Here is a 23529-nt window from a genome sequence, read left to right on the forward strand (position 1 = left end):
CAGGGGGAGCCTGCCCCTGGGGGCCAGAGCCTTTTCCAGGCCCACTTCGGAAGGAGCCAAAACCCAACCCCTGCTCCCTGCGCAAGGCGGAGGCGAGAAGAAGCAGCCACACGTCTCCCCGCGCCCCTCTGGTTTTAAGCTTAAAGATTTATTAAAAGCGTGTTATTTCTTAGCATCACCCATCTGTTAGCACTCGACACCCTGGTGCGGAGTAGAGAGGGGCTGAGAGGGAACAGCAATAATCCATCTGCTACAAAAATACGCGGCGCTGCGCCTGGGGAGAGCAGGCGCGAGGCAGGAGGCAGCTGGGACCCCCCAGCGGGGGGAGCTGGAGGGTGGCAGGGGACGGGGTGACAAATGCAGGTGGCAGGGGAGGTGGCCCTACTGCAAGGAGGGAGATGATGGGGCCCAGAGGAAGAAGTTTGGCAGCTGGGTTTGGGACCCCAGGAGAGGACTGGGCCATACTGGGTGCCATCAGCACAGGAGTTTTGGGGCTGGCAGTGTGGGTGCAGTGGAGGCGCTGCCGCGCGCTGTCAGCTCCTGGGTGCTGTGCTTGCTCTTCCAGCCGAGACCACGCCGAGGATGCTCTGAGGAGAGAAACAGGAGAGGAGGCGATGAGGCAGCTCTGGGGCAAAACCTGAAAGCCAGGCCCCCTCCTAAAGGAGATCCCAGCACTGCCAGCTCTGTCCCCCTTTACAACCTACTGCAAGCACCTGCTGCCCTTCTCCAAGGGAATATAAATTATATTTATTGCCCCCAGCACGCTGAACTTCACAAGAGGGTTGCCTGGCTGGGTAGGGGGCTCACCTGGGATGCTCGGGGGCTGCGCCGACCTCTGGCTGCTGCTGGAGAGCTGGCCAATTCTGCTCTGGAGCCCGCCCAGCGAGCACGAAGTGGTGCTGTGAAAAAAAAGGGGACACAAAGGGAGGGCTGTCTTAAATGCCAGGCTCAGGGCAGACCTGGTTGGCCCCCGTCCTCCCCAGCCAGCCGCAGGCAAGGAGGGGGCTCCAAGCCCCCGAGGGGAGCAGCCCCCAGCCCTCGCAGAGCGCTCCTGACCCCATCTCTGTTGTCTCACCTCACCGCTCGCCTCCGCTTCCGCGCAGATGCTTTGGAGACAGAGGAGGGCTTGGGGATGGAGGAGCCCCTCACGGCGAACACCGGGACGGACGCCCTGCAGCCAGGGAGGAGAAGGTCAGCACTGGGGGGGGGGGGCTGACCTGGCCACCTTGCTGGGAGCAGAAGCCACACACAAGCAGGACAGGAGCCCAGTTTGCAGCCCCCGGGGAAATGGTTCAAACATGGTTAAAGCCTCAAGAGATGGGCACAGGAGGAGGCAGCTGCCCCACCACCACTGCTCCCCGAGATACTCATGGTAGCACCATCTCCTGTGCCCCAGTTTCCCCAGCTGCCCTCTGCAGGAAAAGTTCCCTCAGGTCTCCCACATTACCTCGGGCATCACGACCTCTTCCCAGCCAGCCACCCAGTTCAGCAGAAGCACTGGCAATAAATGCAATGCTGCACAGCCCCGCTCCTCACCCCAGCCTCTCCTTAGGTAGAGGCACTGCCCCACCTGCTTCCCAGGAAGTACTTGGGGCTCAAGAAGCCACCTGGAGGATACTTCTCCCAGTCCAAAGGGAAAAAGGAAAAGGAGGAATAGATTCTTTGGAATGCTTCTTCTGTCTGAGCAAGCCATTCATGCACAGGCTCAGCCCACTGCTTGCAGCCTGTTTTCTGCTCTATCTCCCCTCCTAGCCCAGCTGCAGGGATCCACAAAGGCTCTGCGGGTGCAATTCACTTAAAAAGCAAGATCAGGAAGGGGGAAATCCCCAGCCATGCAGGCAGCCCATCCACGAGCCTGGGCGCAGCAGCACTAACCTGGGCACGAAGGGGCCACCCTGCTTGTTTAAGAGGCACTGGGCGTTCTCCCAGCCAGGGAATTCGGGCAGGTTGAAGGTGTCTGGCTTGGCCACTCCAGGTGAAACGATGTCCTCGGAGAGGTCAAAAGTCACGTTCAGGTCACGGGCAGCCAGGACAGTCGGGGTGCAGCAGTTCTGGGCAGCTGATGTCATCAGGGGCACGCGTCTTTTGGTGACTGTCAGCGGGCAGATTTTGGGGGTGCAACTCCGCAGCAGCTGGGAGGATTTGGCCTCTTTGTAGCAGGGTGTGCGCGGGCTCTGCATCGCCTCGGGAGCCTCCGCTTCTCTCCTGGAGCCCTTCCGTAGGCCCACAGGGGAGGATTTCCTCTGGCGCTTCGCCTGCGTTTTGAGGCTGTGGGGAGTTTCCAGCCTGGAAGCATTGCTCATCTCAGACCTCCTCCTCTTCCTCGCCAGGCCAGGAGCTGCCAGCGTGGGACTGGAGAGCGGAGCAAGCTGCTGCAAGCGCCGCAGAGCTGCCCTGGTCATGGGGACGCCGGGCTCAGCAGCAGGCGTGGTGGCTGCTGCCACGGCTAAAGGAGAGAAGTGAGAGTCAGCCCTGCCCGCAGCAGGTCCCAGGCACCCCCAGCACCTCCTTCTGCCCCCGGCACAGCTCCGAGGTGCCTGCCCAGCCCTAGCTGTGAGCCCAACAGCAGCAGTTTGCCAGCAGGTTTTGCCATCAAACCATGCTCACACAAAACCCAGAGGGAGAGGCTGTGTAAAGCCTGATGTCTCGTCAAACTACAGGCACCGGACTGGTTCCAAAGCAAATGCCCCGTGGCAGTGCTCTGTCTGTCCCTAAGAAACGGGGTCTGCAGAGTGCACAGCTTCACTGCTGGGTTCCTGCCGTGGCACTGAGGGTGTGGAGGAAGAACTCAGCGCTGCTCAGACACAGGCTGTCAGCTGGGCTGACTCGGGCAAACGTACCAAGGAGTAAACAAGACTAGAAAAGATGAGAATCCGAGCTGCTGCTTTAGTCTCGTGGACAGAAATATCGCTCACGTTTAAGCTGACTCGTGCACACATGCTGAACTCCCCCGGGACAAGTGCTGCTCACTGCTCCTACCGTGCCCCGGGCTGCCAGAGATGCTGGCTGGCCTGAAACGCTCGGCAGCAGGGCTGGGAGCTGCTCTCAGAGTTCCCCGCCAGGCACCGTGTCAGGAGGAAACTCAGCTCTCGGCCTGTGCCCACGGCTGGGAGCTGCACCCTCCCACAAGCATCTCCTCCAAAGCACCCCTCCAGCACATGCTGTGCCCCGAGGAACGGGAGCGGGGACAGCACCAACTGTCCCAAATCCTTACTGTCACAGCCCTGCTGTGGCCCCTGGGCATCTGCGGGTCCGTTCGGCAGCGGGGCTTGCTCCAGGCTTGCACCAGCCTCCTGGTGCACCAGGCGCTCCAGTTCCTCGAATTCAGAGACCATGTCAGGAGTTAGGAGGTTGGCAGCCTTCAGGAGGGAATACTGCTTTCGGGCAACACTCAGGATAGCAGCCACAAGCCTGGCACAGAGAGGGACATGGTGTCAGGTGAATGGACCTGGCCCAAGGCAACCCCTCTGCCAGAACCAAGAACCAATTCACAGCTGAGCTTGGGTCAGCATCACCCAGACCAGAGGCTCAGCACCACCAGCATCACCTCAGGGACCTGCTCGAGGCGGGGCAGAACCCGTTAGTACAGGTTTGGGCAAAGATGGGCAAACTTTGAGGCTGTGAGGTACCGAAGCTGTAAATCTAGCGGAGGACCTGAGCCGCAAGGTGTGCGTTCACCTGGTGGTTACAAGGAACACAACAGCACCCGTGCCCTTTCTGCCAGGCTTCAGGCACTCGTTAGCTCAGATAGAGGCAGACAGAGATCCAGGCACACGCTGAGGCCAGCCTCCCTCAGGAGACCTTTCTAGAGAGGTTCGTTCTGCCAAGATGCTTGGGGCAGAGACATCAGCAGATGGTGCCGCGGGAGCCCTGCCAGGGCAGGACCTTGGGGAGCCAAGGCAGGAAAAAAAAGACTTTGCAGAGGTAATTTCAGGACTGACAATTTGCACTTAAGGCTCCTGCAGCTGCTGTGCCTGGAAACCTCCCTCTGTCCATGGAAATGGCATTTCCAGGAGATCATCCCACGGGATTAGATCCCTGGGAGCTAAATCTGTTCCTTCACACACGGCAGTCTCTGCAAGCAGAGACCTGCTCCTGCAGCCGTGTGGGCTGTCCCTGGGGGGGCTGCATGCTGCAGGAGGGTGGACAACACATCCTGTGTGGGAAATAGCACCCACAGGCAGGAAGGGGCACGTGGGGGCAGCACTCACGTTTCTGTCTGGCTGGTGGACAAACTCTGTGGAAGGCAGCTTGGTTTCCTCATTCCCGGCTGGAGATCTGTCCCATCAGTTGCTCTGGGACTCCTGGGAGGAGTTTCCTTGGGAGCCTGGAGCAATCATCCAGAAATGAGAACTTCTCTAGCCCAAGATTAGTTCATATCTCAACTGAGTCTGACCCCCACAAACTGTTATCTGGGAAGTTAAGGGGTTTTGCTAGCAACTTGCAGCTCACGCTGAGCCAGGACCCCACAGACCAGCTGAGCTCCTGCCTTCTCCAAGCACGCCAGCTGTGTCCCAAGTGTGTCTGAGCCCCCAGCTTGTTGTGCCAAGCCCTCACATGCTGCACTCCCCTTCTCTCACCTCCTCCTCCTGTTCCAGCTGTGGCTGAGCAGCCTGTCCAGCTCCCAGCTCCTGCTGCCCTCCATCGCTCATCCCGTCAACACCCAGGGCTGAGCACATCTTTGGGACAGCTTCCTCCAACCTACAGCAGTCAGAGAGAAAGTCACAGAGAGAAAGACAGAAAATCCATTGAGAAAACCGTCACATTTGACTAAGAAGTTTGGGCATGGATCAACCAGGACAAGACACGGCCTTTGCAGCCCAGCTTCCCTCGGGGCTTGCACTCTGTGGTCTCTCAGGCCCGTAACTACACCTCAGCGCGGTCAGGATGATGACACACGCTGGTGGAAGAAGCTCCTGGGCTGACACCTGGGCTGTGACCAGCTCTGGAGCTGTGCAGCCCTACTTGGCACAGGGGATGCCAGGACCCAGCAGCTCTTTCCCAGTTCCTTGCCAGCCCCACAACCTCACCTGGGCAACCCCGCTGGGCTGGAGCTAGGGGCAGCCAGTGGTGCTGGTGGCTGCTTCTCTGCATCCCGGGCGGTGTCCTCATAGGCACGGAGCTTCGCCCGCAGATCTGCCACCTGCAGGGAGGGATCAGCTGCTGCACAGCTGGCTCTGTGAGCCCAGGGAGCTCAGAGCTCCCCGAGAAGCTGACGCCACTTTCCCAGTGGGCAGCGCTGTCACACAGCTCAGAGAGGACCACGGAGCGCAGAGGCGCACGTACCACGGCTAAAGACAGTGCCCTCCCTCCTTGCCAGCACCTCACCTCTGCTTTCAGCTGCTCGCAGATCACGGCGTATTTACTGATGTGGCAGTCGAGGCTGAGGACGTTGCTCTTCAGCTGCAGAGACAGGGACGAGTGAGAGGTTAAAGAAGCACTGGGCAGCACACACCCCTCAACCAGAGCTGGAGCAAAGCCTGCTCCCGAGTGGCTGCAGTGGGCACCACCAATGCTCAGGGACCTGCTGTGCCAGCCACGAGCCCTGGGCTCTAGGCTGAGGGGCTTTATCACAGGTCCAGGCACTCAGCATCCTCAGCCTCATCCTGCCCGGAGCAGCCCCCGTGGCTGGATAACTGATGCTGGAGCACGGAGACACCTCCTAACCTCCCCCAGGTACCAGGGCACGTTGCAAAACCCAGCTCCTTCCCACCCGTCCCCAGCAGCTCCCCAAACCACAGCAGGTCACGAGGTCCTCACCGACAGCTTGATCTCCTTGGCCCGGTTGGCGTACTTGAGCGTGTTGTAGGTGTCCTCGTAGGCCAGCGCGGAGGGGCTGACGGCAGCAATCATGATGGTGCGGCAGTTCCCTCCGATGGAGTCCTTCAGCAAACGCGTCAGCTTGCTGTCCCGGTACGGGATGTGGGTCTTCTTGCTCTGCACCGAGAGATCAAGGGGCTGCTCAGTTTTTGGGACCTGCGTGCTCAGCCCCAAGTCCTGCACCACAAGGGCATGGCCACGCTCGTCCCACTGCACCTTTCACAGCCCAGCCCAGGCTGCCAGCCCCACCACAGCAGCAGAACCATCAGCCCCGGCACTCAAGGACCCCCCTCGCATCCACCTGCCCTACAGAGCCATGGCCCAGTGGGGCCCTGCAGGGAACAGCCTTACCTTTGCGTCTGCCAGCGCGTTGATGACGTTGATGAGGGCCAGCAGCGAGCGGTTGATATTGGCGCCTTCCCGGAGCCGTTCGCCCCGGGTGTTGGTGACCGAAGCTCGCTCCGAGCCTGCCAGGTCGATCAGGCTCATCTTGGCTACTTTAAGGTCCTGAGCGAGGCCGACAACACGGTCCTGCTGCTTCACGTAGATCTGTGAAGAAAGAGAAACGCGAGGCTGCAGCTCAACAGGGCAGGTGAAGCTACCAGCTGGAGGCAGCTTCACCTGCAGGACAAGGTGTCAGCGTGTATAAAAGGATGGTGAAATGGATTACAAAGGCCAGGAGATGGGGCGGGGTTCAAAAAGGATCCCAGCACACTGAGAAGACAAGCCAAGACTCTCTGATGGCCTGGGTAGCAAAGCCACAGGAGGGATCAAACAGGGACTGACAGAGCTATGGAAAGTGATCGGCATTTCCGTGTGTGTGAGCAGCGCACAGCTGGTCGGGTCCCCAAAGGACAAAGCCAACGGGGAGCCCTGGTGCCACCCAGGAAATGCTCGCAGCATCTCAGCCTCAGCCCCAAATCTGGCCGTGGATTTTGCCTCTGAAGGTTGCTGGGAGATGATCACCACGTTACATGCTGGGAAACCCAAAGCTGACAGGGGCTGCAAGCCCCCAGGCACAGCCTTGTAGCCCCTGGGAGCGTTCAGGCAGGGTTCTCAGTGCTGAGCCCAGCTCCTGGCTTACGTGGGCAAAGCAGAACCCTGAGACTGCAGCGCTGCTCCACAGCTTCCCCTTCTGCAGGCCTAGAGATCCCCCAGGAGCAGCAGACACCTCTCCCACCGCCCCGTAACATCCTCAGCAGGCTGCTCGCCCCCCGCCCAGCTGCCTGCCACGGGCCAAGAGACGTCCACGCTGGAGGTGCCACTGATGGCAGCCAGTCGTGCGTCCTCACGCAGAGCCCAGCTCCTCCACGGCCCCTGCTCCAGCTGCCGGGAGGCAGAGCTGGCAGCGGGAAGGCAGCCTTCCAGGGCCACTAATGGATTCGCAGCAGGCAGGAGTCCAGCGCCCACCGCCGTGCCCAGCTGGGGAGCCGGCTGGGAAGCCATCCAGACACCTGGACTTCCCCTGCAAGCAGCCACGGGCAAGGCACCAGGTTCACACTGAAATTACAGTCAGAGTCCTCAGTCTCCCCACGCAGCCGTGACGGCCCTGCTAATTCAGGGGAGGGCCTGGCTGGAATTGAAATCAAGCGGCAGGTTTGTGCGGGAGAGCACCGAGGAACCAGGAGCAAAACTTACAGAGCAGGGAACAGAACTCCTGGCTCAGAGCCGAGGGGGATGACGGGGCAGACAACGCGCCTGCCCCCGTACCTGCAGGGAGGCACAGCCCCGAGGCAGGTCCCCCTTGCTCTAGGTCAGGTTTGGGTACACCTGCCTGCAGCTCGCACACTCAGCCTGCTATAATCCAAAGCATCGAGTGGGTTTTCAGCCCCTGGGGGGTGTAACACCAAGCTGGGACTGCTGGGACTGCTGGCCGGGGGGTGCAGCCACCAGCATGACCAGTACACTCTGTCCCAGTGAGGAGCAGGCTAAGAGGCCTGCCCAGCCCCGTGTCCCCTCTTCTCAGAGCCACAGCCGTGCTGATTTTCCCTGCAATTCACCAGGAGCAGCGATAGCGACCCTGCTACGCCAGGCTCGGTGTGGGCTTGCTTCTTATCTCCCGCTCAGCACAAAGCCTGCTCAGCCAGCAGCCCTCACCTGGAACACGGCGTGCGAGCGGGAGGAGGTGGCGTTGGCGTCTGTGGGGTGCTGCGTCCGGTTTTTGTTGCCGTTGGCCAACATCTCCAGGAGCTGCTCTGCCGATTTGGGCTGGAGGAGAACACAGAGAGGCAGGGATCAGCAGGCTGGGCGCCCCCTCCGCAGGCACCGAGACAACCTGACATCGAGCAATGGCAACGGCTCAGATGAAAGGCAACCCACTGCTCTGCGGGGTTCGCTTCAGCTCGGGGTCATGTTTGCTGCTTGGAGCTGCACAGAAAGCACAGCCCCTGCCTTCCCTATGTTTGTTTCCAGAATTGGTTTAGCCACAGCACCGCTCAGAAGCCGTGCCCATCTTTTACACCCACCTGATGGAAGGAGAGGCCCTGGACCACGACTCCTTTCTCTGGGTCCTCCCGGATCGCCAAGGGGCCCTTGGGCTCCAGCAGGTCGTGAATCTGCTCGTTGTACACCTAGAGGGGGGAGCCCGCAGTGAGGCTGAGCTCTGCTCCCCCAGCAGCGAGCAGAGAGAAGCTCCGAGCATCGGGATCACGCCTGACCCGATCAGATGCCCCCCTCCCTCCCCCCAGCACCCTGCAGGCCACTTCCCAGGCGTGACACGGAGCAGCCGAGGGTGCTCTAAATGCAGAGGACGGCTCTCGAGGGCTTTGCTTGCAAGTCACCGTGCCAGCGCTCCCCTGCAGCCCTCCGAGCCGGGAGGAGCAGATTGCTATGCAGACCGCAGGCACCGCGGCGTGTCGGCGAGCAAGAGAAACTTCCCGGGCTCCAGATGGGGGAGAGGCAGGGAGGAACCAGCAGCACCAGTTCACCCAGCTGCTCAGGTGAGCCTGGTTCCAGCAGCTCTCTGGGCCCCGGGGGCACCTGGGGGTCTGCGCCAGCCCTGCCTGGTAGCAGGGGAGCCTCGGAGGCAGGAGGGGACGCGGTGTGGGCACGGCGTTACCTCCTGGTAGGAGACGAGCACCTCGCAGCTCTTCTCGTCCTTTCTGGCTTCGATCCTCTTGTACAGCTCCACCATGGTGAGGTACATGATGCCGGGGCTCTGCTCCGAGCCCAGCATGGTGTAGGTTTTCCCCGCTCCCGTCGCCCCGTAAGCAAACACTGGGAAGGGAAAGGGCGGACGTTGGAAGCTGTCATTCCCGGGAGCCCCGCAACGTTCCTGCGGCAGCCCCTGCAGCAGGGCTGGGGTCACTCCCTGCCTTCGGAGAGACCAGGCAGAGCAGTTCAATAGTTAATTATCCTCAGCACTGCCTGCACCATCCTCTAGTGCAATTTCTTCCTAGTTTCAGCTGTCAGCATCTCTAATTTAGCAGATAAAGACAGAACGAGTCCCCAAACCGTCACCCATTTAGACACTTTGAGGCCATACTCGAGTCACCCTTTAACCCTCCCTTTAACAAGCTGAGCAGCCCCAGCTCCCTGCCTCTCGCTGGAAGGTGTTTCTTTTTTCCAGACCTTGCAATTCATCTCATTTTTAACCCTGGTCTTTCAACACCATTTCTGAAGCATTAACATCAGAGCAGGCCACGCTCATCTGGAGAGCCTCAGCCCTTCTCCCCCATTAGCGACACTTTGTGAGCGCCTCATTTGAGGATCCGGGCTTTGTTTTATGCAGATAGAGACGCGAGACATGCCTGCCAGGTGGGCACGGTGACAGAGGCAGCCTTCAGCAGCGCGCCGGGGAGCCAGGAATAGCATCCTCCGGTCCCGCTGCCCAGCCCGGCGCATGATGAGACAGGAGAGCGGCCGCCTCCCGCTCAGCAGCACTGACATGCTCGTTACGCCGCTGCTCTGACAGCCCGAGAACCGCACGAGGATCCGCAGCGCTGGGCGAGGAGCTCGCAGACCCGGTCGTTGTGTGCTGCCAGCCTGGGAGACGTGCAGGGGGCACAGCAGCCCCCCCCCAGAGCCCCGACATGCAGGCGCCTCACCTGGGCTCCTGCTCTGACGCTCAGCGGGTGCCCCCCGAGCACCGCTGGGGGGTGAGGGCTGTGCCCATCGCAGCCTTTTGGGATGGGAAAGGAAGGCAAAACCAAAGCAGCCTTTGCACTGTGAGCCCGCTCCACCTCCTGCTGCTGTCCCAGCCCCAGCACAGGTTGTCTGCCCCCAAAATGCCACAAACACCTGGAAAACGCCTGCCCGATCTCACTGCCTCTAGCAGCGCCCTTTTCCCTCGGACATATCGCATCCCCTACAGTGCTGAGTGCCATCGGGGCCCTCACAGCTCTGCTGGCTGTGGCCCCAAAAGGGCCCAGAGCCCTGGCTGCTGCCCCCCATAGCAGCACAGCCATCCCTCGGTCACACACAGCTCCTGTCACCCACGCAGCACGTGGCTCGCTGTGCCCACAGCTTGCTCCAGCCACCAGTAGCACCCAAACCCCCCAGCTCCACAAATTATCTCCCACTCCACCTCAAATTCCATTTCTTCTCCTTGACCCGAGGAGCCCAGTCAACACTTCTGTGCCAGGAACACCCCAGCCCACACCTCCAGCCACCCCCAGCTCATCGCCACTGCTTGGGCTATCCCATTAGCCCCAAAAAACCCAGGTGTGAGAAGAGAGCAGCAGCCACCTGCCCCCTTGGGGACGTCCCCGCGTGGTGACCGGCAGCACGAGGGCCGCATCCTGGCCCTGCTGAGCCCACCCAAGTGGCAGCAGATGGGGCGGAGGCGCTGGCCGGGCCTTACCGGAGCAGTTGTAGCCATTGAGGACGCCGTCCAACACCTCCCGCGTGGTGTGCTGGAACACCTCCTCCTGCGTGGCCCCCTCCCCGAAAACCCGGTCGAAGACGAACTTCAGGTCCTTGCCCCGGTGCTTGGCCCCGCGGCCGGGCAGCGCGGTGCCGGGGGGGCCGCTGGGCTCCTCGGGGTCGAAGACGAGGATGTGCTGGTCGACGACGTGCAGCACGGCGTGCGCAGCCCCCTCCCGCTCGCAGGGGTTTGGGGGCCGCACGCGCACCACCACAGCCACCGTGCCCTCCTCGGGCGGGGGTCCCAGCGCCATGGGGCCGGGCAGAACACAGCCCCAGGGGGGGCCACACGCTGTGGGGGAAAGGGGTCAGCCCCAGGGCAGAGACAGAGCGGGGGGACCCCCACACAGCAGCCCCAGCTCCCACCTCCCCAAATCCCTCCCCATCAGTGCCACCCCTCCCCTGGTGCCCCCGTTCACACAGCTGGGGCCTAAACCCCCCCCAAGGGCCCTATGGGGTCTGCCCCTCCCGTCCCCTCTCCTCTCCCCCCATGGCCCTTCCGAACCCCCTTCGGGTGCCCTGTGACCCCCAAACCCCCACCCCCTGCTCTGGGCCCTAATGCTGACCCCTTCAGGCCCTATAGGGCCGGAACACAAGCACATAAATGTAGGTATGGCCCCCTGTGGGGCCCTACAGCCCCTCACCGAGCCCTATACCAACCCCTCAGTGCCCTACAGCCCCCCCCGAGCCCCGCACTAACCTCTTAGTGCACGATACCAGCCCCCGGGCCCCAGACTCACCCTTTAGGAGTTACAGCGGCGCCTCCAGGCCCTATGGCTCCTCTCCGCGCCCTATAACGCCCCCTCTGGGGCCCTACAGCCCCCCTTGGGGCCCTGTACCCACCCCTTTGTGCCTTGTGACGGCCCCTTGGTGCCCCACAGCCCTCCTTGGGGCTCCGCACAGCCCCTTTGGGGCCCCGTAGCCCCCGTTAGGAGCCCCCGGCCCCGCTGTGAGCCCCCAGCCCCACACACGGCCCCCGCCCCTCAGCGCCCCCCTCCCCCGCCGCTTCCGCCCCTCCGCGTTCAAACCACCCGGCAACCCCCGCCCGCCCTCCTGATTGGCCGCTCGCTCCGCCGCCTCCCATTGGCTCCCCCGCACCACGTGCCCCCTTCCCTCCCGCGCGGGGCCTCACGGGAGTTGTAGTCCCGCCCTGCCCCGTCCCGGTGGGCGCGGGGCGCCGCCATGTTGGGGTCTCGAGGGCGCTGCCGGGGCTCGTCCCCTGCTCGCCCCTTCCCCAGGCGACAGCCCCGGGTCGCCGCTCCCCGCCTCCCCTCCCGGCTCGTGGGGGCTGAGAAAGTTGCACTGGGGGTCCCCAGCCCGTCCCCACAGCCACCCCGTGTCCCCAGGGGCCACCAGGCGATGTCCCCATGCCCACTGCCACCTCTTGAGAGGTGTCACCATGTCCCATCCCCGTGTCCCATCCCCGTGTCAACCACACTCCCATGGGACCCCACCACAGGGACAGCGAGCCCCTGAGGGGTCAGACATCCTGGCAGCCCCCCGAGGGGACAGGCGGGACCCTGCCTCTGGGCAGGACCCTCTGGGGACACCTTGGTGGCATCACCGTGTCACCCCCAGCCCGGCTCCCACGGGGACACCGGCACCTGGGGACAGGCTGCGGCCACCCACAGGGGATGTGGGCCCTTCCTGGCGCCCCCATTTCCCTCTGCGGGGCTCTGGGGGACGTGCCCCAGGAAGGCCACGAGGCCACGGGACACCGTCCCCAGGGTTTGGGGACACGGCTGTGCCCGACGCGGGGACAAAGACAGCACACGGGGGAGGTCACAGCTCTGCTTTACCGTGGAGTCGCCCGGGACCGGGCAGCGGTGGCCCCCCCAGCACAGCCCCAGCGCGGGGCGGGGGCACCCATAGGGCTCCTGTACATATCTACAGCCCGGCGCGCCCGCGGCGGGGACCGTGGGGCCAAGCGGGTCACAGCCAGGGGACACAGGGTGGGAAGGGGCAGCGCAGGGCATCCCCCAGCTCCTGCCTGCCCGCCGCCCCTCTGCTCCCCCAGCCCCGAGTTAGCAGCGTTGGGGTGAGCGGCCGGGGGGGAGCGGGGTTTTGGGGCCCCACAGCCAGCTGGGGTGGACGTCCCGGACCTCAGCGGGGGGACACCGCGGGGCTGGACAGCAGCAAGGGGACGCCGTGGGGCCAGACAGCAGCAGGGGGTGGCCGTGGGGCTGCACAGCAGTTGGGGGGAGGCCGTGGGGCTGGACGGAGGACGGGGATCCCATGGGGCCGAACCATGGCAGAGGGACGCTGTGGGGCTGGGTGGGCATCGGGGGGTGCCGTGGGGAGATGCCGTGGGGCTGGGCGGCCGCGGGGCGATGCCGCGGGCCCAGGCTCAGTCCGAGTAGATGATGAAGCCCGAGAAGGTGCTGTACTTGTTGTTGTTGCCGCCGTGGGCTTTGCCCCCGTCCAGCTTGATGAAGACCTCGTCACCCGCGTCCAGGTGCAGGATGACGCTGTTGCTGGCGTAGTCGTAGTTCTGGTCCGCGTCCTGCGCGATGGCGCTGGCCCGAACCTGCGCAGGGGACACGGCGTTAGCCCGGCCTCGTCCCGTGTCCCTGCCTCACCCGTGGGTCCCCACGGCCCCGTCTTCACCCCACATTCAGCCACCCCGAGGGGCACCCAGCCCCTGATGTCCCTGCCTCGGCACTGGCTGCGGGGAATGCAGAAGAGCAGCTTCTGTGCAGCTCCTGCACGCCCGGGGGACACCCATGGGTGCCCGGGGACACGGTTCCCACTCCCTCCAGGCTGCCTCGGACCCACACCCACGGGTAACGGGGATCCAGTTAGAGGAGACAGCGCCGGCACGGGGACATTGGCAGGGCTCTGCCACCACGGTGGCACCCAGCAGCACCCTGAGCCTCTCCCAGCCCGGCAGGCTCGGATACGGGGCCACAGCCCGGGTGTGGGGCAGGAGGGGCCGCTCACATCAACGGCTGCCCCCGAGCGAGGACCCGGCAGAGCCCGCGCCTGCCCAGCAGCCACAAAACCTCCCGGAGAAGCAGCGCCGCGGCTGGAGCCTGCTGCTGCTACCGAATGATTTGGGTAATCAAATCTAAGCCGGCGCCGGAGCCTTGCAGCGAGATCTCCCAGCGCCGGGTGACAGTGACAAGCCGGCAGGTAAAACCCCGTGTGAAATACAAAGCGATGCGCCGGGGAGAAGTGGCTCCTAATTATAACTGACAAGAACGGGCTCTAAATTGGCTGGCGCTGCTCGGGGAGGCTCCGCTGAGCGGCTGCGGGGCCCCAAACCGGTGGCAGGAGGAGGGAGGCACCCGCGGCACCCACAGCCAAGGGTCGTGGGCACCTCTGGGGACAGAGCAAGGCCACCCCAAAAGCCTTCGGGGGTAAGGGCAGCACAGCCTTTACAGGCATCTCCCCAGCCTGCGGGAGCGAAGAACCCCTCCAGCTGGGAGCTGTTCATTCTGGAACCTACTGACGGCCCAGCGCAGTCCCCGGGGGTCGCTCTCACACACAGACAGACCCCTTGTCACGAGCCCCAGCACCGTCACCACAATAAAAATCACCCCATTTCCACCCCACACGTGGCACTGTGCAGCTTGCAGGCACCCCCATCCCGGGGGGGTTCCTCTCAGGTGCAGCACCCCGCTCCCTGGGGGACGCAGCCGGGCTGGAGGCCGGACACACGCTGCGCCCCGTGGGCTGCGGTGAGGAAGAGGAGGGTGGGAAGCAGCAGAGGGAAAGGGGAGGCAGGAAGAGCCACTCGGCTCTGCCACCCCCCCCCCTCCCCAGCCCTGTCCCCGCTGCAGCGGGAGCCGCGCGGTGCCATCCGTCTTCCCTCGTTAAGGAGCCGCCTCGTCACCGCGCGCCCGCCAGCCCTCCTCGCTAACCAGGGAAGATAAATGGCAGCGCCGGGGCCGGGCTGAGCAGCTCCCGGCTCCTCGGCGGGAGGGCAGGCGGAGGTGCCACCACCTCGTCCCCACGGCCTCGTCCCCAGGACCACGGGGGACACAGGGAGCGGGGAGCTCCGGGGGGGCGCAGGTGGCCGAGCGCTGCTCCGTGCCTCGGTTTCCCCGCGGCACTGCCATGGGGAAGAGCGCAGCCCCCAGAGAGGGGTGGGAAGGGAGAAGCAGCTCAAAGTGGGGACATGGCACCCAGCTGGGGGGCCAGGGGGGCTGGCCGCTGTCACCAACCCAGGAAGGACGTCACGGGGTGTTTGGGGACACCCCATGACACATGCCTTGGGGACACCGGTCTCTCCAGCACACGCCTGGGGCCAAACACGCAGCCCTTGGGTGCATCCAGGTTCCCCAGGACGCAGCGGGTGCCCACGTCCCCACAGACCCACGGACACCTCTCCCTCTGTCCCACCTTGGGGACAGTCCCCGTGCTGTCCCCGTGGTGCCCACGGAGTCACCTGCACCCTGCTCTCACCGCCGTCAGCTCCGTCGCAGCCCAGCCGTCACCTGTCACAGCCACACGGCCAGAGACAGCGCTGGGGACAGTGCCTGTGCTGGGACACCCAGCGGCGCTGGCACTGCTGCCAGCCACAAGGGACTTGGGGTCCCCAATCCCACCCCAAAGCTGCTGTGACCCCACGGGACGTGGCACAGCCACAAATCAGGCGCTGCCCTACAAAACGAGGATGGCCCTCACCCTGTGACAGTGCCACCGTGGTGACATCCGCTCCCGCATACATGGGGCACCTCCGGACCCTCCGTGGGGGTGGGACAGGCTGGGACGAGGTGGCAGTGGCACCCCCCGCGCCCCCACCACCACCCAGCTCCAACCCAACCGAGCCGCCCCGTCCGCCCGCCCGTCCCCACCGCTCGCCTTTCTCCCAAACACCAGCTCATCGCCCCGCTCTCTCCTCGCCGCTCACCGGCACGGCTACAAGCTAATACAAATAAGAATAATTAATGCTAATTAATCATCAGGAGCTGCTCCCTCCCGGCACCGGGGCTCCCCTGGCTCTCATTAACTCGAGCACCGGGGCGGTGGTGCGGGGGCGATGGGCTGCGGGACTTTGCGCTCCCCAGGGCCGGGGCTGACGTGGGAGTGGGGCAGGGGCCGGGGGGGCTGGCGTGTGCCCCCCGGGACCGACGGGGCCGGGGCTGCACCAAACCGCAGCATCCTCCAGCGCTCACCGCCCCGCAGCCGATTCCTGCGCAAAAATAACGCGGGGGCTGCCGCTGGGGCTGGGGGCTCGTCCGATGCCGGGAGTGAGATTTATTCATGGGGAAGCCAACCGCGGCCCCCCCGGGGCGTCACCTCTGTGAGGAGCAGGTCACCGAGCCGGGCACGAGGACTGCGGATAAGTCCTAGGGTGATCTGGTGATCTGCAGCCTTCCCGCGGGGACGCTGCCGGCGCCGGCTCGCCCCGCGCAGCCCTGGCAGCAACAGAAGCCCGAAAGGCGCCGCGGTGGCCCTGGTCCCGGTGCCCAGGGGTGCTCAGCGGGTGCCCCCCGCACCCCCCGGGGTGCAGCCCCCTCGTCACGGCGCACCCCGGGCCGGCTGAGCATCGCCTGGCTGGCACAGGGCTGTGTTTCCAGAGCAGAAAGCCCAATTCCTCTGCTTTTTCATGCATTTTTTTTTTGTACCTTTTTAAACTCCCTCCGCTCCAGCCCCGTGCCAGCCCTCCCTCCCGCCCAAAGCACTCAGCCACCTCCCGAGCTGCTTATTTATAAATATTTGAGCGGTGATATCTTGTTGGTAATTAGTACCCGGCGCGTGGAGATGGCTGCGATTCAGGCGCCCGACGAGGACCGCCGTTACGATGATTAAGCTGTATTGCAGGCGCACGCCCGACTGATTTTATTTACTCTTGACAGGGGCTTTGTAGCTTCTGGAAACGCATCTGTTAGCGCCTCGCCGCGCCGGCACAAGCCCATGGCGCGTGGGCCCCGCGGTTCACCGGAGGCTCGCGCTCGCCCCGGCGACCCAAGCTTTGAACGGCGAGGGTGCGGAAAGGGATGGGGGGGTCGTGCCCCCTCCTTCCAGCTCGGTTTCGGGGGGGTCGGGTTCCCGAATCGCTGCGTGGGCTTCTTAGGGAAGGAAAAAGCCATCCAGGTGCCGTGGGAGATGCTCACCCCGCGAGCAGGGGATGCCACGCGGGTGATGCTCCGAGTTGTCGCCATGGGGAAAAGCACCCTGCGTGCTCAGGCATCGCCACGATCCCCCAGTTCGGGGCTGTAAAAAGCAGGTGCAAGTGAAGGGAGGGAAAAAAAAAAAAGAAAAAGAAAAGAAAAATCCAACTGTTCGGTCACAGCAGCCCCAGTTATGATGCTGGGGGCTCCTGCCCTGCCGAGCCCGAAGCTTCTCAGAGCGAAGCGCTGGAGCGCAGCGGCTGCGCCGGGGGTGCTTGGCTCCCCAGCGATCACAGCCCGAGGATGATTTTGGGTTCATAACTCACTCTTGGCTTAATCTGGCAGCCCAGAGGCTTAAACTCGGGTGCGTGCTGAAGTGCATCAGGGTGCCAGGAGCGGGGCTTCGTGTGGGGGGAAGACAAAACAGCAAAAGCAACGGCAGGCAGGAGCCGGGGGCAGCGGCAGCGCTGCCGCGATTCCCTGCCCGTCCTTCCCCGGGGATGGATCCCGGCCGCGGCAGCACGACCGCACCGCAGCCGCCACGGTGACACCAGAGGAAATTCAGCTCGGGTGACATTTCGAGTGTGACAGCCAAGGCTCCAGCAAAGGCTGAGGATCTGTGCCTCGAGTCGAGGGTGGGGAGGACGGCGGGGGGAAGAGGCAACGTTCCGGGCATCACCAAAAAATCTTGGGGATGGTGCTCGGGGACGGCTTGGGATTTGGAGGATTTGGGGATGGAGAGGGTTGGGGGGGCTGCTGGAGGGCAGGGGTGGCAGGGACAGGGCCAGCTTCTGCCCTCCCTCCCCCCCCTCATTGCACAGATGTCCTTCAAGGGTGACGCAGGGACCACCACGGCCCCAAGCTGCCCTCCAGCATGGGGGGGCCACCAGCACCAGGGGGAGGCACCTGCACCGGGGAGCCAGCCCCATCCTTGGGTTGCGAGGGTGCCCCAGGGGCTGTCCCCAGGGCAGGTGGGATGTCCCACGGGTGCGTGGCTGCGCAGCTGGCCACAGATGGGGACATCGCTCCCAAAACAGGTGCCGGGCACTGTGGACCCGGCTCCAGGGTTGCAGTGCCCAGGATGCGGGGCAGGGGCTGTGCAGCCCCCTCGGTGCCCCTCTCGAGGCCACCACAGATGCTGTCCCTGCAGAGGAGTCCCCAGGGCAGGGCAGCCTGCAAGGTCCATGGGGATGCTGGACAAGGGACCTCAGGGACATGGCAGGGGACCACGAGGACACCCTGAAGGCACCGCAGGGCACATCTGCAGGGCCAAGACAAGGACAAGGAGGACCCCCGGGGACACATCGGAGCCCCCTGGGTGCACGGACAGAGCACATCTCCAGCGCTGTGAAAGGGACGGGGCGTCCAGAGCCTGGTCTGTGGGGCGGGGAGGAGGAGAGAGCACCGTGGGGGGGCACCCAGGGCACATCTCCGGGTGGGAGAAGAGCACAGGGCACCTCAGGGTGCTCCTGGAGCGCAAACCCGGAGCTGGGAGAAGGAGAGGGGGCACCCTGGGGGGGATGCAGAGCACGTCCCCGGGGCTGGGAGGAGGGCAGAGCACCCCGAGGGTGCACTCAGAGCGCATCGCTGCCGGCAGCAGGCGGGCTGGGTGCTCCTGGGGTGCATCTCCAGGGCCGAGGGGAGCTCAGGGCACCCCGGGGAGGCGGCGGTGGCAGCTCCGTTCCCCGCAGCCCGGCGCGGCGGCCGGCCCTTACCTGGCCGTTCTTGCAGAGGTCGGCCCACATGCTGGTGCCGTCGCCGCCGCGCATGAGGACGTGGTAGGTGAAGAAGTAGGTGCCGGGGATGGCGCAGGTGAACTTGCCCGAGGCGGCGTCGTAGCTGTTGCCCAGGTTGGTGACCACGTCGTCGAACTTGAGGATCTCGTAGCCCTCGTGCGGGTTCTTGAGGCCGGCGTAGAAGGCGACGCGCGGCACCGTGCTGTAGGTGGCCGTGCTCACCGCCCCCGTGGCCCCCGGCCCCGGCAGCCCGGGGGGGCCCGGCCGCCCCGCTTCGCCCCGCGCCCCCGGCGGCCCCGCGGCTCCCGGCGGCCCCGGTTCCCCGGGGGGCCCCGGCGGCCCCGGCTTGCCCGGCCGGCCCGGTTTGCCCTGGGGGCCCTGCACCAAGGTGGAGGGCGGCGGGAGGGGGCCCCGCTCGCCCAGCGGCCCGGCGGTGCCGTAGGGCTCGCAGACCATGCGGCAGGTGCCCAGCATCTCGTAGCGGCCGTCGGTGCCCGCCGAGCTGACCAGCACCGGGATGAGCACCACGAGCAGCAGCACCATCACCACGCCCGCCGCGGCCGCCAGCAAAGTTTTGCGGCCGAGGCTGAGCCGCCGCCCGGCCGGGGCGCGCTGCCGCCCGCCGGGGGGAATGGTGCCGGCGGGGGGGGGCGAGGCGGCGGCGGGCAGGGCGGCGGCGGCGCTGGGTAGGGGGGAGGCGGCGGCGGGGGCTCGGCGCTGGCCGCTCCGCTCCGCTCCGCTCCGCTGGCTCCGGTGCGCTCCGCGCCCGCCCGCCCCGGACACGCCCCCTCCCGGGAAGCCACGCCCACATCCCGCGAGGCCACGCCCACCCTGCGCTCGGGACACGCCCCCCAAGAGCTGTGGCCACGCCCACTCCATTCATAGCCATGCCCACTCCGCCCATTGACACGCCCGGGCCATTCATAACCACGCCCACAACGCCCATAGCCACGCCCACTCCATTCATGACCACGCCCATTCCCCTCCATGGCCACGCCCATTTCATTCATAACCACGCCCACTCCCTCATAGCCACGCCCCCTCCCGCCCCCGCCACACCCCTCGAGGCCACGCCCCCTCCCCCCCCCCCCCCCCCCAGGCTGTGTCACCCCCCCCGCCCCACGGTCCCCCTATAGCCCCCCTGGGACACTACCCCGGCTCCCAACCTGGTGTCACCCGTGTCACCCCCGCGTCCCCTACGGCCACCCCGTGTGGCCCCGCCAGGTCCAGAGCTGTCCCCCCCCGGGTCACCCGCACCCATGGGACCCTTCCCGGGGACACCCTGGGGACAGGGGACACAGCCCCCGGGGCCACACCAGGGGACATCCCCAGTGCCACCCGCGGTGTCCCCAGCAGGGACAGAGGCAGCCGGAGCAGCCAGATGGTTGGGGACAGCCACAGGCCGCAGGAGCCCCAGCACCCCGCGGTGCCACGCTGCCTGTCCCCTGGGTGCCTGTCCCAGAAGGGACACCTGGGGACAGCCTCGCTGCTCTGAGCACCCCGAGCCCCACCCCAGTCCCCGCTGGTGGCCACGTCCCTGTGTCCCCACGGTGTGCCACCGGGCTGGAGGGGTGGGAGGTGGGCGGGTGCCCGGTGGTCCCTTGGATGTCCCTCCCTGTCCTGCATTGGTGCCTCCAGTGTCACCTTGGTCCTCGCTGTCCCACTGCCACGTCCCCATCACCCCAAAATCCCCCCCCAGCCCCACACATTCACCCCGCCATGGAGATCCACGTGGGGCCATGCGGTGGGATGTCACCGCAGGTGGCAGCAGGGCCGAGCACGGTGTCCCCAACCTAGCCGTGCCACAGGGCTGTGCCCCCCCCCCCAGCTGGCACCGGAGCGCTGCTGGGGAAGCGGGCGCAGGCGGGCACATGGCCGTGGCGGTGGCAGCGGGGACAAAGCCCTGCGGCAGAGCTCGCTCTGCGCCCCGGGGCTCGGTGGCCCTGCTCTGCCGCTTGTCACCCCGCCTTCGTGCCGAGGACCCGGGGGCTGGGGGGCCGCGAGCCCGCTCGTCATCGCTTGGCATCTCGGGCGGCCGCAGCGGCCGGCGACGCGATGGGAAGTGACAGCCGCCTCCGGCACCGGGGCCCAACCGCGGCGGCGGGGAGCGGGACGAGGACGCGGGGACAGTGGCAGCAGAGCAGCCCCCGGGGTCGCTGCCGGTGACACCCACCCGAGTGACACCGCAGCCCCGGGACGCGCAGGGCTCGGCCGCCCCGGTGGCCTGGGGCCGCTCGCCGCGGGTGGCAGCGTGGTGGTGGCATCAGCCCCGGTGGCACCCACGGGGTGCGTCCGCGCCTGTCCCCTCTCCGTGGGGACACACTGGGGACAAAACCAACGCCCAACCCCCTAATGAAGCCGAGGATGCGGGGACCGTCCCCATGCGGGGCCGTGGGGGCTCTGGCAGCCGGAGAGGTGCCCGCGTCCCCCCGCTGCTTCCACAAAGGGCCCCGAATTTAATCAGCAAGCAGGAATCAATTCGCCAGCTCCGACCCGCGCCGCCGCGAGAGCAGGATGGAGATGCCCCGAAAGAAAAAAAAAATCATGTTTCATAAGAAGCTCCCGAGGAGGAGGCAATTATTCCTGGTGGCTTAACAAGGCGCTGGCTTTGGGGGCTTTTCGGGGTTTGTAGGTATTGTGGTGTGGGGGTGCTGCCCCCCGCGCTGGCTCCGTGTCCCCTTCCGAGCTGTCACCAGGGGAAGAACAAGTCCTGCTCCACCGCTGCTTCCCCCTTTCTTTTCTCCTTCTCCCCCCCTTTTCTTTTCGTTTTTTAATGAGCTCCTAAAAATACGCCTCGGCGAGGCCACGGCGACGTGAGTCACCCTCCGGCACGGCGCTGCCGCGGGTGGGCACGGGGCTCTGCGTGGGGACGGGGACAGGGACATGGACAGGGATGGGGTGGCCGTGGAGGGATCCCAGTGGGGCAGCCCTGCTCGTAGCAGGGCACGCGTCTAATGCTGAGGGACAAGGGACAAGGGACAAGGGACAAGGGACATCTCTTCTCTGTCCCTGCCTGCTGTGTGCCTATGGGGGGGCACAGCCCAGGGGCATCACATCCCCACACCACGGCCACCACCCCGAGCCACCGTGTCCCCATGGCACGGCCACCACCACACCCCACCTCGCCACCCTGGGCCACCACGAGGTCCCCACAGCACAACCACAGCCACGTCCCCACCCCAGACCACAAGGTCCTCGTGGCACTGCCACCACCCTGAGCCACCACGTCCCCATGGCATTGCCACCACCTCCCTACCCCAGACCACAAGGACCCCATGGCACTGCCACCACCCTGGGCCACCACGTCCCCACAAGACAACCACAGCCACATCCCCACCGTGGAGCACAAAGTCCCTGTGGCGATGCCACCCCCACAGCCACCGTGTCCCCATGGCACTGCCACCACCCTCCCTACCCCGTCCCTGCAGATCCAGCATGGGGATCCCTGCCCTGTGCCCGCAGAGCCGCGCAGGTGGGGACAACATCCCGGGTGGCCCATGACGGAGCCCCCCAGCGTGTCCCCATCCCCATCCCCTACACGTGGCCACCGCAGCCCCTCGGAGGAGCGCTCCGGGAGCCAGGCTGGCAGGGCCCCGTTGGCAGGCGCGGGCTGGAGAAGGACAAAGCCGAGAGGCAGCGGCTGCGGCTCCGCTCGACGCGAGCTCTCTGCAAAGGTTAAGCAAACAGCAGCTCCCGCAGAATCGATGCGCAGCCGAGCCCACGGCTGTTTGCTCTGCATAATGAGGCGGAGGTGGGCGGCCGGGGGGGCGCAGAGGGGCCGCTGCCGGCGGGGGGCCCGATCGATGCTCGGGGGGCGCGGGGGACGGCGCGGGGGCACGGGGCGGTGGTGGGCGGCCACGGCCCCGCTGCTCGCTCGGGAGCTCATTAAGGGAGGATTTGGGGAAGGGAGAGGGCAGGCGGTGGCGGGGCCGCGTGGTGGGGTCGGAGCTGCTCCGTGCCTCAGTTTCCCCTCCTGTGGCAGCCGAGCGGGTTCAGGAGCTGACGAGGAGAGCTGGACGTGGTGGGGGTGCTGTGGGTGTGGGGTGGCACTGGGAGGGCACCCCGTTGCCACACGGGTGCATGGTGAGCGCCTGCATCGCCCACGCTGGGCGCCGTCACCCACGGTCACACCGCGTCCCTTGCACCAAGGGTCCATGCCAGCCCTGCTGGGAGGCAGAGGTGATTAAACGAGGCTGTTAATGAGTTTTTTCAGCCCGGTGATGCCCGTGAAGATGTGGCACAGAGCCTGGGCACTGCAGTGGAGCTCCGGGGGCATGAAACAAGGGAAACTGAGGCACGGGGCAGGGCCACGGCTGCTCAGCCAGGCGCCTGCTGGCTGGCTCTCTGGGCTGGCGGCTGGTGGCCAGGTGGCTAGCTGGCCAGTTGGATGCACGGATGGCTCTTTGGCTGGTCGCGTGCTCTGCGAGAGAGCTGCTCAGTCGGCTGTCCTGGTAGCCACACAGCCAGGGGGCTGCTTGGCTGCCTGGTCAGCAGGTCACTGGCCAGATGGCAAGTGGCTAGCTGGCTGGCCAACGAGCTGGTCAGCTGCTTGGAAGATGGCTAGGCGGGTGGCTGGCTGGCCCGACGGTGGGTTGGGTGGCTGGCTGGTTGGCTCGCTGGCCAGTGGGCTGGCTGGTTGGCTAGGTGGCCAGCTGACCAACAGGCTGGTTGGCTCGCTGGCTCATCAGTTGGCCAGCAGGCTACTTGGTTGACTTAGAGGGCTAGCTGGCTGGCTGATGGGCTAGCTGGCCAGCTGGCTTAGCCCTGGTATGGGGACATGGCAGCACGCTCAGCCCCATGCCCGGCACTGTCCCTCGTCCTGACGGGTGACCCCGTTGTGGCTGGGGGGGCGATGCGGGGGCACCACGTCCCCCTCGCAGCCCCCAGCCCGGCCTCATTGCGCTGCCTCTCGTTACGGAGGCTGCGGGCACAGCAGGGCCGCCACCCTCCCACTGCTTGGCAATTAAGGGCTGCCAACACCGACACTTAATTAGAGCCTGGTTGATTGGGACAGCCGGTGACTGATGGAAAATCACTGCTCGCCTGGCAGC

General features: G+C 65.5%; 2 protein-coding genes across 3 annotated transcripts; both read right to left on the reverse strand.

The window, feature by feature from the left end:
• Nucleotides 1-127: 127 nt before the first annotated feature.
• Nucleotides 128-11685, reverse strand: KIF18B (kinesin family member 18B). The gene is made up of 16 exons (XM_072028773.1): nucleotides 11424-11685; nucleotides 10622-10975; nucleotides 8879-9036; nucleotides 8286-8390; nucleotides 7918-8028; nucleotides 6172-6369; nucleotides 5761-5937; nucleotides 5329-5403; nucleotides 5031-5143; nucleotides 4581-4701; nucleotides 4212-4327; nucleotides 3215-3411; nucleotides 1876-2446; nucleotides 1076-1171; nucleotides 808-899; nucleotides 128-587 (listed from the first exon to the last, which is right to left on the reverse strand). Exons 2-16 carry the CDS (start codon nucleotides 10935-10937, stop codon nucleotides 475-477), a joined length of 2559 nt encoding a protein of 852 aa, XP_071884874.1. The 5' UTR covers nucleotides 10938-10975; nucleotides 11424-11685; the 3' UTR covers nucleotides 128-474.
• A 775-nt stretch (nucleotides 11686-12460) lies between these two features.
• C1QL1 (complement C1q like 1) lies at nucleotides 12461-19411 on the reverse strand. Of its 2 annotated transcripts, none has more exons than XM_027445258.3 (2): nucleotides 18458-19266; nucleotides 12461-13210 (listed from the first exon to the last, which is right to left on the reverse strand). In XM_027445258.3, the coding sequence occupies exons 1-2, from the start codon at nucleotides 19019-19021 to the stop codon at nucleotides 13031-13033; spliced, it is 744 nt and encodes a 247-aa protein (XP_027301059.1). In that variant the 5' UTR covers nucleotides 19022-19266; the 3' UTR covers nucleotides 12461-13030. The 2 variants fall into 2 exon arrangements, with proteins under 2 accessions (XP_027301059.1, XP_027301060.3); XM_027445259.3 differs by lacking the exon at nucleotides 12461-13210 and adding an exon at nucleotides 16335-16845 and having other exon boundaries at nucleotides 18458-19411.
• Nucleotides 19412-23529: the final 4118 nt, after the last annotated feature.

Source organism: Anas platyrhynchos, chromosome 28, assembly GCF_047663525.1.
Source record: "Anas platyrhynchos isolate ZD024472 breed Pekin duck chromosome 28, IASCAAS_PekinDuck_T2T, whole genome shotgun sequence".
NCBI lineage: Eukaryota > Metazoa > Chordata > Aves > Anseriformes > Anatidae > Anas > Anas platyrhynchos.

Coding starts and splice junctions, on each gene's coding strand:
- C1QL1 (XM_027445259.3), bottom strand. CDS start 19,357: ATGGAGTGGGCGTGGCCACAGCTCTTGGGGGGCGTGTCCCGAGCGCAG. Junction 16,846..18,457: donor ACCTCTGCAAGAACGGCCAG/GTAAGGGCCGGC, acceptor TGCTTTTTACAG/CCCCGAACTGGGGGATCGTG.
- KIF18B (XM_072028773.1), bottom strand. CDS start 10,937: ATGGCGCTGGGACCCCCGCCCGAGGAGGGCACGGTGGCTGTGGTGGTG. Junction 8,391..8,878: donor TGCTCGTCTCCTACCAGGAG/GTAACGCCGTGC, acceptor TCCCCCCTCTAG/GTGTACAACGAGCAGATTCA. Junction 4,328..4,580: donor AGCTGGAACAGGAGGAGGAG/GTGAGAGAAGGG, acceptor TGATTGCTCCAG/GCTCCCAAGGAAACTCCTCC.